The sequence below is a fragment of the Trichoderma camerunense genome (genome assembly GCF_050948025.1).
Source record: "Trichoderma camerunense strain CBS 138272 chromosome Unknown V8C40scaffold_21, whole genome shotgun sequence".
Classification (NCBI taxonomy): domain Eukaryota; kingdom Fungi; phylum Ascomycota; class Sordariomycetes; order Hypocreales; family Hypocreaceae; genus Trichoderma; species Trichoderma camerunense.
In genome coordinates this window covers 658,864-674,584 of record NW_028145349.1, presented here as the reverse complement: position 1 = coordinate 674,584, position 15,721 = coordinate 658,864, and the positions used below count along the sequence as shown (strand labels likewise).

The 15,721-nt window shown below is 51.1% G+C and overlaps 7 protein-coding genes across 7 annotated transcripts; 5 read left to right on the top strand and 2 right to left on the bottom strand.

Moving 5' to 3' along the window:
* The first annotated feature begins 1,217 nt into the window (after nt 1–1,217).
* On the top strand, nt 1,218–2,896 carry V8C40DRAFT_115044 (uncharacterized protein). Its single transcript, XM_083210848.1, has 2 exons — nt 1,218–2,148; nt 2,213–2,896. The coding sequence occupies exons 1-2, from the start codon at nt 1,461–1,463 to the stop codon at nt 2,812–2,814; spliced, it is 1,290 nt and encodes a 429-aa protein (XP_083068770.1). The 5' UTR covers nt 1,218–1,460; the 3' UTR covers nt 2,815–2,896.
* A 469-nt stretch (nt 2,897–3,365) lies between these two features.
* V8C40DRAFT_256224 (histidine phosphatase family protein) lies at nt 3,366–5,993 on the top strand. The gene is made up of 2 exons (XM_083218229.1): nt 3,366–4,084; nt 4,169–5,993. The coding sequence occupies exons 1-2, from the start codon at nt 3,861–3,863 to the stop codon at nt 5,481–5,483; spliced, it is 1,539 nt and encodes a 512-aa protein (XP_083068769.1). The 5' UTR covers nt 3,366–3,860; the 3' UTR covers nt 5,484–5,993.
* Nucleotides 5,994–6,030: 37 nt separating this feature from the next.
* Nucleotides 6,031–7,542, top strand: V8C40DRAFT_256222 (uncharacterized protein). Its single transcript, XM_083218228.1, has 2 exons — nt 6,031–6,431; nt 6,592–7,542. Exons 1-2 carry the CDS (start codon nt 6,327–6,329, stop codon nt 7,183–7,185), a joined length of 699 nt encoding a protein of 232 aa, XP_083068768.1. The 5' UTR covers nt 6,031–6,326; the 3' UTR covers nt 7,186–7,542.
* Nucleotides 7,543–7,683: 141 nt separating this feature from the next.
* V8C40DRAFT_256221 (inositol monophosphatase family protein) lies at nt 7,684–9,178 on the top strand. The gene is made up of 3 exons (XM_083218227.1): nt 7,684–8,036; nt 8,108–8,266; nt 8,349–9,178. Exons 1-3 carry the CDS (start codon nt 7,919–7,921, stop codon nt 8,963–8,965), a joined length of 894 nt encoding a protein of 297 aa, XP_083068767.1. The 5' UTR covers nt 7,684–7,918; the 3' UTR covers nt 8,966–9,178.
* On the bottom strand, nt 9,109–11,577 carry V8C40DRAFT_256217 (MFS transporter). The gene is made up of 2 exons (XM_083218226.1): nt 10,812–11,577; nt 9,109–10,753 (listed from the first exon to the last, which is right to left on the bottom strand). Exons 1-2 carry the CDS (start codon nt 11,215–11,217, stop codon nt 9,435–9,437), a joined length of 1,725 nt encoding a protein of 574 aa, XP_083068766.1. The 5' UTR covers nt 11,218–11,577; the 3' UTR covers nt 9,109–9,434.
* A 1,006-nt stretch (nt 11,578–12,583) lies between these two features.
* V8C40DRAFT_256213 (tRNA maturation protein LHP1) lies at nt 12,584–14,581 on the bottom strand. The gene is made up of 4 exons (XM_083218225.1): nt 14,485–14,581; nt 13,910–14,351; nt 13,074–13,840; nt 12,584–13,010 (listed from the first exon to the last, which is right to left on the bottom strand). Exons 2-4 carry the CDS (start codon nt 14,252–14,254, stop codon nt 12,911–12,913), a joined length of 1,212 nt encoding a protein of 403 aa, XP_083068765.1. The 5' UTR covers nt 14,255–14,351; nt 14,485–14,581; the 3' UTR covers nt 12,584–12,910.
* Nucleotides 14,582–14,779: 198 nt separating this feature from the next.
* V8C40DRAFT_256211 (CybS family protein) lies at nt 14,780–15,677 on the top strand. The gene is made up of 2 exons (XM_083218224.1): nt 14,780–15,511; nt 15,605–15,677. Exon 1 carries the CDS (start codon nt 15,055–15,057, stop codon nt 15,442–15,444), a length of 390 nt encoding a protein of 129 aa, XP_083068764.1. The 5' UTR covers nt 14,780–15,054; the 3' UTR covers nt 15,445–15,511; nt 15,605–15,677.
* The last annotated feature ends 44 nt before the right edge of the window (nt 15,678–15,721 follow it).

Genomic DNA, 15,721 nt, shown 5'->3' with positions numbered 1-15,721 from the left:
GTGCGCTTGGTCCGGAAAGTGTGGAAGAAACTGAGACATGCATAATGGCTTTGCCCGTATCCTCACTTTCTGTTGGCCGCGGCCTCTCTCGTCTCCCCACGCCACTGGCCGCAGCAGAACCGTATTACAAGCTGTCTCTTTTATTGGGCGTCAGGTGGTGAGTCTCGAGTCAAGTCACGAAGCTGTTCACACCATATCTGCGTGCCTGTGTCGCTCATGTCATCATGATCATCACCACGAGTTGCTAAAGATAGGCGCTCGTCGGAATGCGGAGGGTCCGTCCAATTTGCGAAATCGCAACAACGACGAACAACAACGGTGTGTGTCAGCGCTGGCTGGAACAAAGCTGGTTTCCTTGGATGGGCGACAAGGCAAATGAAGTGAGAAATTAAACGGTGACGAGCGCGCGCCAATCGAGCGTCGACGGCCCAAAGAAGCAAAACGACAGTCCGGATGAGGCAAGATTCAGCTGCGTGGCGCCCATCTTGGGTTTCGCATCTCGCTTGGGGCTCGTTTCCTCTTTTCACAACGCTGCCCTTTCAAGCCTTTGTTTACGAAACATGCAAACGCCAGGTCGTCGCCCATGACGGCTGGCTGTCTAACGCTCTCTAACCAGGGGAAACCCGGGCTTGTCGTGGCTGGACCAATGCCGGCAGCCCACGCGACCCCTCCTCGGACCATCTGGAGCAAAGCCACGACAGAATCCGTGGCGAATGCAAGACATCGACTCGCTGTGCCAGCCCGGCCGTCTGACGCCGTCTGTGGATCCTGCAATCTTGTGGGTAGCGCCAGCCATCCGAATGCAGCGTTCTACGCGCCGACTGGACGGTCTCCTTTGAGGCCCAGCCTATCATCGTCTTGGCCCTGCTGGCTCACAATCAACGCTGCTCAGCCGCCACCTGTTGGGCTTGTCGAGGTGTTCTTGGTTGCTGGAAAATGGTTAAGAAAGGGCTCCAGTTTCCTGGTCGGGTGAGCTGCGCTATTGCAGATGCGAAGTAGTATTTACGAGCTCACCCGGCCCTCTTTTTGAACTTTCCAGTCGGGGTGCCGGATCTACCTTGCCCTCTTTTTTTTTATGTCATCGGCTCGCTGGACGGTCTTTCATTCGCTTTTCTCCCCTACTTTAAAAAGTTATTTGCCGGCCCAGTCGGCATGAGGCTGCTTTTTTCTCCCCAGTATGAAAGCTTCGACGGGTGTTTTTGGTGAAGCATATGCGTCATGCTTGTCTTGCCTCACGTGCTGGGAACCGTTGGCTTTTCGTATTGACGAGAGACCTCTGCGTCGTATGTTTTTTTGTTTTCCAAAAGAAATTATCTTTATTTTCTTCTCTTTCGCTCTCACTGCATTCACTGCTGGGAGATGGGGAGAGCTTGCGAACTCTCACTTACGAATAGACCTCAGACGACAATAAGCGGCTCCGTCACATTATCAGCGATCAACCAACATCTCATCCACCGCCAATGGCAGTACCAGAGGCTGAGCTTCCCCGGCCTAGCTGGAGGCAAAAGGTGCAAAAGACATTCACATCAAATCAGTCAAGCTCTTTTTCGAGAAGCAGAGCGCAGGCAGACGCATCACGGCCTCGGTTACACATCTCGGCGCCATTCGAATTTCGACATGTTGATTCCGGCTCATTCCAGTTCCCATTTCCCGCTCAGCGACCAAATCGGCCATGGGAGAGCCCTTTGACGCCGGACACACCTGAGACTCCCTTTGAACCGCTGCAATTAAACATCCTAAGTTCTGGAAAAGAGTTGTCGCCAATACTTCCGGATTTCAACTTCTCCAGTGAGATGACGCCGCCATCTCTGGTTCATCTCCCGGGCCGGCCCTACGATGACCCTTCGTTTCATCACGATAGAGATCATTCATCAACATCAACATCATTTCATATTCCTCGAAAAAATGTTGCTGCTCGCTCATCATCAAGCAGCCCAGAGGTATCGCCATTGAACCTCGCTTCCGATAAGCAGGCTCGCACCCAGACTTATAAGCCATCTGACATGGAGAGTATTAAAGAACGAGTGGCCACCGCCATGAATGAAGTGGAGGAGTTGCAGAAAAAGATCAACGACATTATCGAGCGACAAAGCCTTTACACTGCGAGCAGACCATCAACAGCTCACTCAATGGCCCGTACTCTGCCTGGTAAGTCTACACAATGAATTCGAATTCCCTACAAAACTCCCAAGCTTATCCGTTACTTGCACAGACGCGGCGGAAGTTCCGGTGATTCCTGCGCTGCCACCAGCGGCGCCTTCATTTGCTGAGCGCCTAAACACAAAGGTGTCGCTGCCCAATGCCTGGCCCGTGACAGCCTCCATGCACATTAGCCAGTTGGAGGAGTACGAGGAGACGCTCAATAGCACGCAGTTTTCACAGTCGGTACGAGAGCAGCAATCTTCCCCGTCGCCTCCCCCTCCGCTGCCTCTCAGGCTACGACCACCAACAACACCACCACCACTACGGAAGAAGAAATCGTTTTCGCGATTCTCTACTATGTTGTCCCAGAGGACGCGACCAAGAAACCAGAGCTTGGACTCTGTTACGAATTCACCGCTTCCTCTCAAAGCAAACGAAGGATACTACCAGTGCGCAACCCCGCCTAGAAGGTCGGACAGGCAAAGCACCGACACGTTTGATACGATGTCTAGTTGGTCAATGTATGATGGAGACCGCAGTGTGCCGACGGCCTGGTCACCGCAGAGCACTTCATCAAGAGACGATGATGACGTTTTCCTTGACAGAAGCGGCACATTTGGGAAAAATAGCACCCGGGGGTCGAGTGCGGTGAATGTCGGTCTCGCCATGTGACAAAGCGGGCTTCGTACATATACGCGAGATTTCACTACTAATGTATATACAAACTACGGTACTCATGTGCTGGACCACATATTATAGACCACGTGGAATGATTGGAGGGTAATGAATGAGGGCAGGCTTGGTATAGGCTGGGCTGGGATAGAATGGAATGGGTCTAATGCACCCATGGATTATGGATTATACCACTGGAGGTGATAAGTGACGGATGCAGCTGAGCGACATCCAGCGAATCACTTTGGGCGTTTTTTGGGTGAAAATTTGTCAAATAAAGGAAATATACCATATACAGACGTAATGAAGCGATTGATAGAGAGGGAAAGAGGAGTACCGGTTTCATCCTCGGTGTATGTATGTGTTGAAAAGAGAAGTATAGATAGACAGAACTCTGCACCATCGTCTTGGATGGTGAGCACTCGGCATTTGCGTGTGAGTGCCCAACACAAAATGCCGAGCGGTGCCTTGGGCAGTGACGCGCTGCATTGGCGTGGCAATGGATAATGCAATGCAATGCGCTGGTTGGTTCAGTTTCCCCAAGACATCACAAGATGCACCATGCAGGATTCAAATCCCTTTCCAATGTTCATTCTGCTCTTCAGGAACACCAATAAATGGACAGTGTATTCAGGTACCTAAAGTCTCTTACAGATTGCCAAGGACCCGAGGTACCCAAGAATAGTCCACCTGATTGGCCCAATTGCCTTACATAAGCCACACTTTCACCTGTCAACCTCCAGCCAGGTACTGAGAGAAGCTCAGCCAGGCCAAGTGCAGCCATTCCCAACTCATCCAAGCCAAGATCGGAGCGTCGCATTCCACCGTCCTTTTCTCCATTCAGAGGAAGCACAGACTGATTGTAAGGAATAGACGATCCCGCTCTTGGTTTTTGGCGCCTGAGCAGGCCGACTCGGCCAATCTCTTGCCGCATCTCAAGCACGTCTCTCGCTATACTCTCGCGGCTGACCGAGCTGCTCAAAGCTGTTTCTTGCACGTCTTGCCGAGAGTAACCATCTAATGTTGCACATCGACCTTCCGGAATCATGCCTGTGCCTAGAGTCATAGCCGCCATCAGGGGCGCTGTGTCGCGGGACACATACAAATACAGCGCGATCCCAGAGCCAGAGGTGGAGGTGCCAAGTCGACAGACGCTGACTCGGCGAGCATCCGTTTACGAATCTTCATCACAGGGGCAGAACAGACTGATTAAAATGTCACTCGGAGGCATGGCACTGTTTGCCATATTATTGACCATGGTCTCACTTGAGTATGAAACGCCAAAGCCGTGAATCGTAGAACCAAATAAGGGAGAGCATGAGAGAGAAATGCTAACCCAGATGGCGTTGAAAAGGCGAGCCAAGTCACAATCAGCTTGCGAGGCAGTCGGTAACTGCACGGCAGATGTATCACATATTTGGGGCCAATACTCGCCCGTGTTTTCTGTCCCGTCTACCATCGATGCATCAACCCCATCCGGGTGCAACGTGACGTTTGCTCAGATTCTGTCACGGCACGGAGCACGAGCGCCTACCCAGAAGAAGTCTGATTTCTACAGGGACATGATTGTACGCATCCAGAGCAATGTCAAAGACTACGGCAAGGGATACGAGTTTTTGGAAGATTATGATTATCACCTTGGCGCCGATGACCTCACTCTGTTTGGAGAACAACAGATGGTTGATTCCGGAATTGCATTTTTCCAGCGATATCAAGATTTGGCCACAAAATTTGATCCCTTTGTTCGAGCATCAGGTTCAGATCGAGTAGTCTTATCGGCGCAGAGATTTGTCGAGGGATACTATAAAGCTCAAGATCGCAACGCTTCGAGCCCAGTAAAGAGCATTTTGGTGCTTCCCGAAGAAGAAGGCTTCAACAACACGCTGAATCACGGATCGTGCCCAGCTTTTGAAGAGGGCCCTTCGTCCGAACTCGTGGCCACATATCAAAAGGTTTGGCTTGGAGTCTTCGGGCCTGCCATTACCAAGAGGCTTAACAGCAAATTGCCAGGTGCAAATCTGACCTTGACTGAGACCATCTTCATGATGGATTTGTGCCCGTTCAACACAGTGGCAAACACCAGCCTGGTGGCATCCGACTTTTGCAGGCTCTTCTCCATGGACGAGTGGGCAAGCTACGACTACTTCCAGGCATTGGATAAATGGTATGGCTACGGGAAGGGCAATCCTCTGGGACCGTCTCAGGGAGTTGGATTTGGCAACGAGCTGATAGCCAGGCTTACTGGTACACCTGTGGACGACGATACCACTACAAACTCAACGCTCGACTCTTCGCCCGAGACTTTCCCTCTGAACAGCAAACTCTATGCCGATTTCTCACACGACAACACCATGTCTTCCATTTTTGCCGCCCTAGGGCTGTTCAACTCAACTATGGAGTTACCTCTCAAGTACAAGTTGTCACCTCGTCGCCTTCACGGGTTTTCTGCTTCCTGGGCGGTGCCATTTGGCGCCCGCATGTACTTGGAGAAGATGCAGTGCAGCGATGCAAGCGAGGAACTAGTGCGGGTAATCCTGAACGACCGAGTGGTTCCGCTACGGACGTGCAATTCCGACAGACTGGGACGGTGTAAGCTGAGCGGCTTTATTGACAGCCTCAAGTTTGTGCGGAGCGGAGGGCTGTGGAACGAGTGCCCGTATGATGGCTGATGCGTTGAACATTTTGCGATGATACCTCTGATGACTGGCTTTGTCTTTTTTATTTCATGTTCATTTTATCGTGCTTATTTTGCTCGGCATTAAAATTTAGAATCAGGCAAGGCAGCGGAGGCGAAAGATATCCGCAGGCCTAGACTAGATCTACAGGCTTCAGTCTGACAGACTAGAAGAACTCACATGGCACCCCATAGAGATGCAATCTATTGTTTTTTTTCTTTCTTCGACCAAACCTTTGAATGGAGCAGAGAACAGATTTGATCTAGTTACTCATTGGCAAGAAGAAGCGAGCTGTTGCGGGCTAAAAATAGCATCAAACTGCCTGCTAGTCATAGCAGTAGTTAGATAATTAGTAGTTTTGCTGCTTACCTTTTTGTGAGCTGCGAAGAATATTGGACGGATTGAAGGCTTTTTGAGGCGGATTAATTATAGCAGTGGATGACTGAGCGGTGTTAGTCGCTAAAAGCAGCAAGGGGGGCCCCCTGTATTCCAGGCGCAGGAACCAAGTTCAGGCATTTCTGGCCCCGATAGCAGCGATAAGGTGCCCAATCCGGAAGTCGCTCGACGTCAGCATTCCCAGACCCCAAGGTGACTTTACCCGCACCCAATTCAAGGCTCCTCCTAGCAAAGTGACCCAAGCAGCACTGGCAGCATCTTGTGCGTTGAAAAGCGACTGCGGAAATCAGCAGATGCCCGGATTTTCTCGAGCGCATCGCCGACCTGTCGATTGAGGTTTTATTTGCCTCTCTATACCGCTTCACACTCTCACGCTTTTCTTTGTTTTGCTTCGGCAAGGGGGGGAACACAGATCCAGAGACGATACGAGGCTAGGAGATCATGGTTTCCACCGCAGGAGGCATCGTCATCGCGATTGTGGTGATTTTGGTGGCGGCGGCTGTTGGATGGGTTGTTTTCTCGCAGCTACGAGCGCGGAGATTGGGGGTGAGTCTTTGTTCCTTTCCCTCTTGTTGTTTTTCTTTGTTTTGCAGCGGCGCATAGCACCCACGGATAAGCAGAACTTTCGGGAGCGGCGGCAGCACAACATCAAGGCTGCGACGGTTTATTGATCGATACGTATGGCTAACCACGGCAAAACGCACAGCTTCCGCCTCCGAGTCTATCGTCGTATCTGCCATGGAAGAAATCAGACACGCCATACGGACCACCGAGACCGGCTCGCGGCGGCGTCGTCGGCTGGTTCAATGACCTGACGCGCAAGTTCAAGCACCGCAACGACCGGTCGGCAACGGGCGCCTACGAGCAGTCGCTTCACAGCGGCCCTGGCTCCGGAAACCGCGGCTTTGGCCCACTTGACCCCGACGATGCGTGGGACTCGCGCGTGGGCAACGAGGCTGACGGATACGGCTACTACGAGCAGGAGCTGGGAGGCCACACCGAGTACACTGGCGCAAACTACGGTGGCAGCCGGCTGGGCCCAGCGCCGCCTGCTCATGCAGGCTATGAAGAGGACGTTGAGCGAGGACGACGACCGAGCAGAGACGCTGGAGCAGCGACAGCAGCTGAGGCTGGCCGCCGTCAGAACCCTTTTGACGATGATGCGCAGGTGAGCCTCAGGGGCGTCAGTCCGCGACCGATGGACATGGCGGGAGCAGGACACAGGGGGACGGGCGATCGGCCGGGCAGTTCTGGCAGCAGCCATGCCGAACGGCGATCGATATTCCGAGAAGACGTCTAGAGATGAATGATATGAGGAAGAGGAGCAAAGGGGGGCCACAATGGGACAAGGAAAACAAAAGGCGGTATGTTGAGGGTGGGCTTGCTTTAACGAAAAAACTTGTTTTATTACCTCATGATACGGTACCTTGGAGGCCTTTTTCTTTTTTATATCTTTTGCTTTTTTTTAAACGCTTTTTTTATGATTAATTTGATGTGGAAAATGGGAGCTTTGAATTGTACGCATGACTACATAGGAATAGGATGGAGAGGGAGCCTCTCTTATCCTCATCACGAAATGACATTCGTTCTCTTTTAAAGCTGCTTAACCATGTTTCCACCTCTTTGCAGTACTTGACTCAATGATATTTCCAATGAAAAATAAATTATGTAAGAAATGTCCGAATTAAGCCCAGAATCTGCACAGTCGGTTTCTTACTTTGTAACTTTTGAGGCAAAATGTCCTTCTGAAGCGCATCGCCAACCGACCGGCCCCACGTCATGAGCGTCATCCCAAAGCTGCCCCTCCAGTTCCCACAGTGGCAGCCCCTCGGCCATTGTTTTCGTAGCTTCATCTTCACCTCACGCCACCAGCAGCGCTCTTTCTCTCATTCTTGTTCTCACTTTGACTTTTGTAACCTCATTGACTCATTGTCTAATAATATTCTAAGACAATTCAAGTCAGGATAAGCAGTTACGCAACAGAAAAGAGTGCGAAAAGAGAGCTAGAAAGAAAGAAGCTCAACTCGTTCACAATGGCGGACCTCAACTTGCAGGCCATCCACGATGAAATGGTGCTCGTGGCGTATGAGGCCGGCCGCACTATTATGTCCGCAAACCCAGCTGATATCGGCACGGGGACAAAGCTCAATTGTACGTTGACGAGAAGCTTGACTATCTTGGTGTGTTGCATTTCAAGGGCTAACACGACGAGATATATATAGCCGTCGATATCGTCACAGAGGTTGACCAGGGAGTCGAGAAAATGGTCTCGTCGCGCCTCTCGACGGCGTATCCTGAGTTTTCCTTCATGGGCGAGGAGACGTACAAGCCTGGGACCAAACTTGGGCCGGAGCCGACGTTCGTTGTTGATCCCATTGATGGTGAGTTTTGCCGCAGTCTTGAACTGCTTATTCCTTCTTCCCTCCATTTTCAACTTCAAACTCACCAATCTTGCCTACCTAGGGACAACAAACTTCGTCCACTCATTCCCCAACGCCTGCATCTCCCTCGGCCTCGCCATTGACCGCGAGCCCGTCATCGGCGTCATCTACAACCCCTACCAGGATCTCCTCTTCACCGCAATCAAGTCACACGGCGCATACATGACCCGCATCAAGGGAACGACCCCCCAGAAGCTACCCCTCGCTGCCTCTCCGCGTCCCCTTGAGGGCCTGGCCAATGCTCTCATCGCCATTGAATGGGGCTCCACCCGTGACGGGCACAACTTCGAGCTCAAGACTGAAGTGTTCAAGAAGCTTGCAGCCACCAAGGAGACGGGCGGTGCCATGGTTCACTCGCTGCGGTCGCTGGGCTCTGCAGCGCTGAATATTGCTGCTGTGGCTGCAGGCCAGATGGACGCCTATTGGGAGGGTGGATGCTGGGCGTGGGACGTTTGCGCTGGTTGGTGTATCCTCAAGGAGGCGGGAGGCATCATGGCTGGCGGAAATCCAGGGCAATGGGATCCGTCGGTGGATGAGAGGAAATATCTTGCTGTTAGGGGAGCGCCGAGCGGGCAAAAGGAGCTTGTGGAGGAGTTTTGGGGCGTTATTGGGGATAAGAAGATGGATTACTCTGTCTAAAAAGGAGGAAAGGGTCATATACAAGTTGATGGATCGCTCGATTAGAGAAGAAAAGGGGGTTGAATGTTAGAATGAAAGATACAGGAGTTGAAAAGATATAGCAGAGAAAGTGTTCAGAATATGAGACCTAAATTTCTTAGACTCTCTTTCAATCTTAAATTTGTATCGTCTTGTTCATTACATTATATATATACATAGAAATCTAACCATGCTAATGCTTTTGAGTGTTTTTGAATCCATGTGTCTCGTAATACCTGATCGTCATAATACTGACTTTTCCCATCACGTGCCCCTTTATTACACCTACCGCCACATCACCTTCATTACCTTAGTAGTATCTGTTTCCTTTTTCATCTCTTTCTTCTATTTCCTTTCTCATCCCTTTCTTCTGTTTGCTTTCTCATCTCCTTCTCCCCACCTCTTTTTCATCTCCCACAGTGTCATTCTTTTTAAAATCTTCTTTCCCCAATTAAGCCGCAAACTTACTGGCAGCTCTCAGCTTCGGCCCGTAAAACCACAAGAAAATCGGGCTGGGGAATCCAATGCCAATTGCAATACACGCCAGCACCGTCCCCCCAATTCCATATCCAAGCTTGTTGTACATGGTCGGAGCGAATAGGGGGAATCCAAAGCCTGCCAGACTGCGCAAAACAGTCACTGCTCCCACGGCACTGGCTGCGTATCGAGTATACGAGTCCACCATGTATCCCTGGATGCACTGGAACCCGATGATGATGCCGAAGCCAAAGACAACGGCGCCAATGTTGGGGCCGATCCAGTGCGTATGTGCTTCTGCGGTCCACGAGTAGATGAAGATGCCGATGGGCAAAAGAATCGACCCTGGGATCAGTAAGGGAACACGGAATTCTGGACGTCCAGGGCCACCGTCCGGCACGTAGCGTCTCTTGAGAGCGGCATAGATGCGGTCCTGTAGCGGCGCGCAGGTTTGAGCACCCAGGAAGAAGCCAAGGCCGAGCGAGATATAGTTGAGACCGGCTATACCCGGACTTTCGTGATACTGAGTTGACCAGAGGCTGGCGAACGTGGAGAGGATCAGATATGTCAAGCCGTACAAATACATCATGTATAGAGACATGACCTGCACAATGGGTTGCGTGGCCAACATGCGGAACGGGCGAGTCAAAGCAATTGTTAGCGTTTGGGTAATCGTCTTGTTTGGATCGTCGTATTCTGTGACGAGGTTGGTGTTGCCCGTCTCTTTGATCAAGGCCACTTTCTTACGCTGCAACAAAACTGGTGCATACGTCTCCTGAAGAAAGAATACACCTGCCACCTGGACAAGACCGTCAGCAATGGTGGTGCTGTAAAAGACCCATCGCCAGGTGGTCCGTTCGGATATCCAGCCTCCAGCAATCGGCCCCAGAGCCGGGCCAAGCAGCGGCATCAGCGAATAGATGCTCATGGCCTTTCCTCTCTCCTCAGCGGTGAACAAGTCACCCAAAACACCACCACCGATAGCCAGAGGCGCGGATCCTCCAATGCCCGCGAGGAAACGAAAGACGAACATTTGAGCGCTCGTCTTGGCGAGGCCGCAGCCCAAGTTGAAGAAGAGGAAAAACAGATTGGAGAGCTGGAGGATGATGGCTCGGCCGTACAGCTCAGATAGGGGGCCCCAGATCAGAGGGCCGACGGCGTAGGCGGCCACGAAGATGGACAGTACGAGGGCGCTTTCAATCTCCTCCGTGATGTGCAAGTCCCTGCTGATTTGGGGGAGGCCAGGGGCAACCATGCTCGAGGCAACTGGTGAGAGAAGGGTGAAGCAAGAGACTAGGGCAACGTCAGTAAGATAACAGTGAAAGAAGATGAGATTCGATCTGACACGTACCGCAGAAGACGGCAGCCCATTTCCTTTTGTGAGTCCAGTTCTTTGGATTCTCTGGGTCGTCGGGGCCGTTCCACTTGATCAGATTCGGGTCGTCGGGCCTGACGGTGGGCGATTTCTCAATGACATCTTCTCCCAGCTCCAGGTCCCTCTGATTCTGAATACCGTCTCTTATCTCGGACACCGTTCGCGACATGGACTGCCCACGAGACAGCGCCAAACCCCCTTCAGGATGGTGGATGGTGGATGCATCGTCATCTCCTGTTGAATCTGAGAGAGTTGTCGAGTATTCATGCTTGTCCGATTCCAGATGGCCATGCTTTTCTTCGTCCCTATTTTGATTAGGAGCTGCCGAGGAAATCTCCTCTAGCGATTTGGAATCTGCTTCTGCGGTTGATCCAGACATCATGACCTCATCGAATACTTGGGAGCAAGGACCCAAGCGACTTATAAGCAGTGTGGGAGACGAGAGTGGGTTTGCATGTCAATTAGACACTAGAATGATATCTTCTTTTACAAAAGAGGAGCGCTGTGACGGCGTATAATCCGACAAAGCGATACAAATCAACTGCTCAAATCGTCTTTTCCCAGCACACTCAAGACTTGGATCGCAACGGTAAAACAGACTGGTCGGGTTCAATGACAAAACCAAAGAGCACGCGACCTCAAAAGCCGATCTAGTCCAAGAGCCGAATAAGTTGAAGCGAACGACTTTTGGCGCGGATTCTCAGAACGAATGAAAAAACAAGGAAACAAAAGAGTACTAAATAGAAAGAAAGAAAGTCGGAAATAATAAACAGAGGCGCCCCCCCCGAATAGATGCATTTTCGTTACATGCTCGAATCCACTGCGCGGCAGCTTCATCCGATCTCCTTGGCACGAAGAGATCTCCATTTGCCGATGCGGCGCCGAAAGCAGCTAAGGAGGCAAAAGTACAACCCATTTTTTCGGTGATGACTTTTTTTTCTCTTTTTTGGCCGGTTTGGCCCCTAGCCAGAAAGCTCGGTGTAAGGAAGCTGGATACCCACGGAATCTCCGTTGGCCTTGATTATCAATACGTTGAAAATTTGGAACTACTAATGCTACCCCATATACGAGTTATACGATTGCTAACATGGCATGGTATACTACCAGTAATAACAAGCAACGCCCTGCCAAAGAGAGAGAGATCTGACACAATAAGCAAACTCTCGGAAATAGTTGTCAGAGATGATATTCATGGCAATAGCCTTTTGGCTGGACTGCTGAATCGGGGTTTAATTCCATCCGCTTTTAAACGCCTATTTGTGTCGTCAAGCAAGCAAGCATTTACAAAAAAAAAGTGAGAGCTCGTTTTCGTGTCGGATTTAATGGGTTGCCTCTCCGTTAGTAGCGTGATTCGTACTTGAACCTTGCATGGGCGTATTCTTTTGCGTATCTCTTTTATTTTTCTTATCACTTCTTGACTCAGCAAAGGGTACTTTTTTTGCTTTGACGTGCAAGGGCGTGGCTTACGTCTTAACAAAGGGCCACTTTGTGCCGATTCTTATATGCAGAGGCACATACAATACGGACATCAGATGACAGGAGACAGCAGCGCTTTTTCAAAAGCTACTACATGATGTCATGCTTTTTTACCTATACTACAAAAGTACCTTATTAAGAAGGTTAGTATAGTACTAAGGCAGGTGGTAAAATACGATCAATACGGTAAGTAAGGTATTATCCATATAGCCGATTCAACTCGGTAACAAGCCGACTTGGCACCAAATACTCGACTGAATGAGACATCTCGAGCTTCATCATGTATATTTTTTTTGTTTAATCAGCTGCTACAATCTCAGCTAAAGCCCAGCTTCCTGTCGGTTGAAATATATCCCCATTGAAAACCGACGCATGTATATCATGATACACGAAACAAAAATGGAAGACACGCCCAATATTAACCCATCAGCTATAGATTTGGGTAGACCGAAGCCAGGTGCAATCTTAAGCACCGTGTTCATGTTGGCTCGTCTTCATGATGATGATTAGATGCCCGAAAAGAGAGAGAATCGTCCTACATCTCTAATATGAGATGACGAACGAGTAAACTAAGAACCTGTTTGCGCGTAGCAACGTTTTCACTCGGCCTTGGTGTCAACCTTCTTCGCAGCAGGGGCCGCAGCACCATCGTCCTCTCGGGGTCTCTTCAGGTTGGTAGCGGCAGCGTCCACGCGTCTCCTAATGAGCATGTTAGTTTGGGTTTTCAAACAATCAAACAATCAATCAGCCAGGTTGACTTACTCCTGTCGGCCATTGTCGCGATCACGGCCACCTCGGCCACGGCCGCCACGACCACCTCGACCACGGCCACCACGGCCACCACGACCTCCTCTGAATCCACCCTTCTGGTCCTGGTCGCGTCGCTTCTTCCAGTCATCCTGATCTCCAGACGCACCGCTGCGGGTGGTCCTCTTGCCAAAGTCCCTGCCCTCGTAAAACTTCTTCTGCGATGTTCCGTTAGGCGCCAGCTTTCCCTGCTTGATCAGGTCGCTCTTCTCCTCGCAGTAGTCGTGCTTGGACATGATCTTCAGGTCGTGCTCCTTCCACTTGGGAGAAGGGTCCAGGGCAATGAACTTCTTGGCCGTCTCCTCGTCGGCAAATGTGACAAAGACGGAGCCCTTGAAGAGGCCCTCGTTGGTGCGACGGAGCTTCAGGCCGTTGACTTCACCGAACTGGGCAAAGAAGGTCTCCAGCTCGAACTGGGTATCGGGCTGCTCGTCGCCAAAGCCCTTGACGTAGACAGTGGCAGCTTCGGCCTTGGCCTTGGAAGCGGGCATGGGCTTGTAGGGCACCTTGCGCTTGACGGCCTCCTTGCCTTCCTCTCCAACCACCTCGAGCACCTTGCTCTCCCGGAGGGCAGCAACAACGGCGCTGTAGGGCTGGAAGCAGCGCATACGCTTGAATGAGTGAATCTTTTCGATCGGCATGGGCTTGTTCTCGGATCCTCCGCACGTCTCCCACATGAACTTGTCCTGGGGGAAGTTCCAGTCGCCAAAGTAAAACTCAACCTACATATTTCAAGAATCACTAGTCAGCAAAGATGGCTTTTGGATGTGTGGTTTGCTGCGCTTTCTCACCTGCTTCCTGATCTCCTCGGGGTCGTCGGTCACTTGTCGGACAGAGGGATCAAACTTGCGGTTGTTTGAGGCATTCTCGCGGTCAATCTTGGCTGTAGTCTTGAGGATGTTGGCGCCATTCTTCTTCTCTGTCTCCTCAGTCTCCTTGGTCTCAGCTGCCTCAGTCTCCTCCTTGGTCTCCTCAGTCTTCTTGGTCTCAGCTACCTCGGTAGCCTCAGTAGCCTCAGTAGCTTCGGGCTGCTCAATGGCCTTCTCCTCAACGGGAGCCTCAATGGGAGCCTCAACGGGAGCCTCAACGGGAGCCACGGGCTCAGTAGGGTTCTGAACAGCCTCTGCCTCGCTCATGATGACTTTGGAGATGAGAGAATCGAAGAATGGTTTTCTTATAGACTTGTAGCGCCTTGGCGATTGGGGGGGAGTATCGCGGGTAGTGATTGCGAATCTGTTGAGGCGGCGAATCTGTGAGTAATTCTGACTCTGACCCTTCCAGCGATGGGCAGCAGGGCAGCTCCAGCGAATGCTGATCGCCCGTCAAACGTCGAGCTGCACTGCCGCTAGGCCAAATCGGAACTCACCTGTCGGATCAATTCACGTGCCGCTCAGGAATACACGATGCGAGATGAAGAGGAGGAAAACAGATGGTTGAGCCTTCGAGTCTGATGATAAACAGAAGGTTGGAGCAGCACTTCCGTCGCGACGAAAAAAGTTATTTGGGGCGCAAAAAATCTATGCGAGATCTGCTGGGGCTCCACTAAAAAGACGGCAACCCCACCACCAGCCTGGGACAAGCGCCCATCCCCATCCACTTGGGGGGACCTGCTGGCGACCTGGAAAGAGCCGCTATCTGATAGGGTTTGGGTGGTAAATGCGCCGAATTAAGTTATCCTGTGTCTTGTGGTTGGAAGTTCATTTAAGGTACTGGTTGGTGTCTCTGTGCAGCGGGCTACCTTAAAAGAACTTACAGTAGAGAATAACATATCTACTAAAAGTCTGACTCCGAATTCCTGCTCTGTGAGACTCCTACCTAGTACTTTTCCCGAAACCGAGATCTTGCTGGAGCTGTAATTCTGCCAGCGCGAAGCCGTTTCGGGTGCCATTTCCTCACACTACTGTACGATCACAAGTCCCGACTACCTCTGTCAACCATGGCATCGATTGTGCGACCTTTTCTGCTGCGGCAGACTGCGCGGGCGGCTCGTTGCGTCCGAAACAACGCCATCAAGGCTTCTTCGGCTTTCCACACCTCGACCCAGCGCTCTGCCTTTCTGCCTCCCGGACCTCAGCGAATTGAGGGCACAGTCAACGACCCCGTCCCTATTCCCAACCCCAGCGCCTCCCACGGCTCCTACCGCTGGACCTTTGAGCGCCTCCTCGCCGCCGGCCTCGTGCCCCTCTCTATTGCTCCCTTCGCCGCCGGCTCTCTTAACCCCACCACCGACGCTATCCTATGCTCTGCTGTCCTCCTGTACATTTACATTGGCTTCCAGTCCGTTATTATCGACTATATCCCCAAGACCTGCTACTCTGGCCTATAAAAGATCTTTTAGTAGGGCCTAAATCTAGCGACTGTTACCATTGGCGTGGGATTATATAAGTTTAAGACTAACGATATTAGTATTACTGAGGCTATTAAGAAGATCTGGAAAGCATATAGAATAATGCTTCAAGAGGGAGGGGGAGGGACTCCTATAATACCTTATTAAAAATAAAAAATTTAACCCTAAATCTTTTAGGCTACTGGTAGTGATAGCTATAAGGGATACATAGTGGTAGCGTTGTGCTCTTAAGAACAGGGTACCTAGTAGATAGACG

What these genes read in the sequence shown, in the direction of transcription:
- V8C40DRAFT_115044 (XM_083210848.1), top strand. Translation starts at nt 1,461, where the DNA reads ATGGCAGTACCAGAGGCTGAGCTTCCCCGGCCTAGCTGGAGGCAAAAG. An exon ending in AATGGCCCGTACTCTGCCTG is followed by an intron (nt 2,149 to 2,212) that starts GTAAGTCTACAC and finishes TTACTTGCACAG; the next exon opens with ACGCGGCGGAAGTTCCGGTG.
- V8C40DRAFT_256224 (XM_083218229.1), top strand. Translation starts at nt 3,861, where the DNA reads ATGCCTGTGCCTAGAGTCATAGCCGCCATCAGGGGCGCTGTGTCGCGG. An exon ending in TTGACCATGGTCTCACTTGA is followed by an intron (nt 4,085 to 4,168) that starts GTATGAAACGCC and finishes GGCGTTGAAAAG; the next exon opens with GCGAGCCAAGTCACAATCAG.
- V8C40DRAFT_256222 (XM_083218228.1), top strand. Translation starts at nt 6,327, where the DNA reads ATGGTTTCCACCGCAGGAGGCATCGTCATCGCGATTGTGGTGATTTTG. An exon ending in TACGAGCGCGGAGATTGGGG is followed by an intron (nt 6,432 to 6,591) that starts GTGAGTCTTTGT and finishes CAAAACGCACAG; the next exon opens with CTTCCGCCTCCGAGTCTATC.
- V8C40DRAFT_256221 (XM_083218227.1), top strand. Translation starts at nt 7,919, where the DNA reads ATGGCGGACCTCAACTTGCAGGCCATCCACGATGAAATGGTGCTCGTG. An exon ending in CACGGGGACAAAGCTCAATT is followed by an intron (nt 8,037 to 8,107) that starts GTACGTTGACGA and finishes AGATATATATAG; the next exon opens with CCGTCGATATCGTCACAGAG. An exon ending in CGTTGTTGATCCCATTGATG is followed by an intron (nt 8,267 to 8,348) that starts GTGAGTTTTGCC and finishes TTGCCTACCTAG; the next exon opens with GGACAACAAACTTCGTCCAC.
- V8C40DRAFT_256217 (XM_083218226.1), bottom strand. Translation starts at nt 11,217, where the DNA reads ATGATGTCTGGATCAACCGCAGAAGCAGATTCCAAATCGCTAGAGGAG. An exon ending in ATGGGCTGCCGTCTTCTGCG is followed by an intron (nt 10,754 to 10,811) that starts GTACGTGTCAGA and finishes ACGTTGCCCTAG; the next exon opens with TCTCTTGCTTCACCCTTCTC.
- V8C40DRAFT_256213 (XM_083218225.1), bottom strand. Translation starts at nt 14,254, where the DNA reads ATGAGCGAGGCAGAGGCTGTTCAGAACCCTACTGAGCCCGTGGCTCCC. An exon ending in CCGAGGAGATCAGGAAGCAG is followed by an intron (nt 13,841 to 13,909) that starts GTGAGAAAGCGC and finishes TGAAATATGTAG; the next exon opens with GTTGAGTTTTACTTTGGCGA. An exon ending in CGCGACAATGGCCGACAGGA is followed by an intron (nt 13,011 to 13,073) that starts GTAAGTCAACCT and finishes CATGCTCATTAG; the next exon opens with GAGACGCGTGGACGCTGCCG.
- V8C40DRAFT_256211 (XM_083218224.1), top strand. Translation starts at nt 15,055, where the DNA reads ATGGCATCGATTGTGCGACCTTTTCTGCTGCGGCAGACTGCGCGGGCG.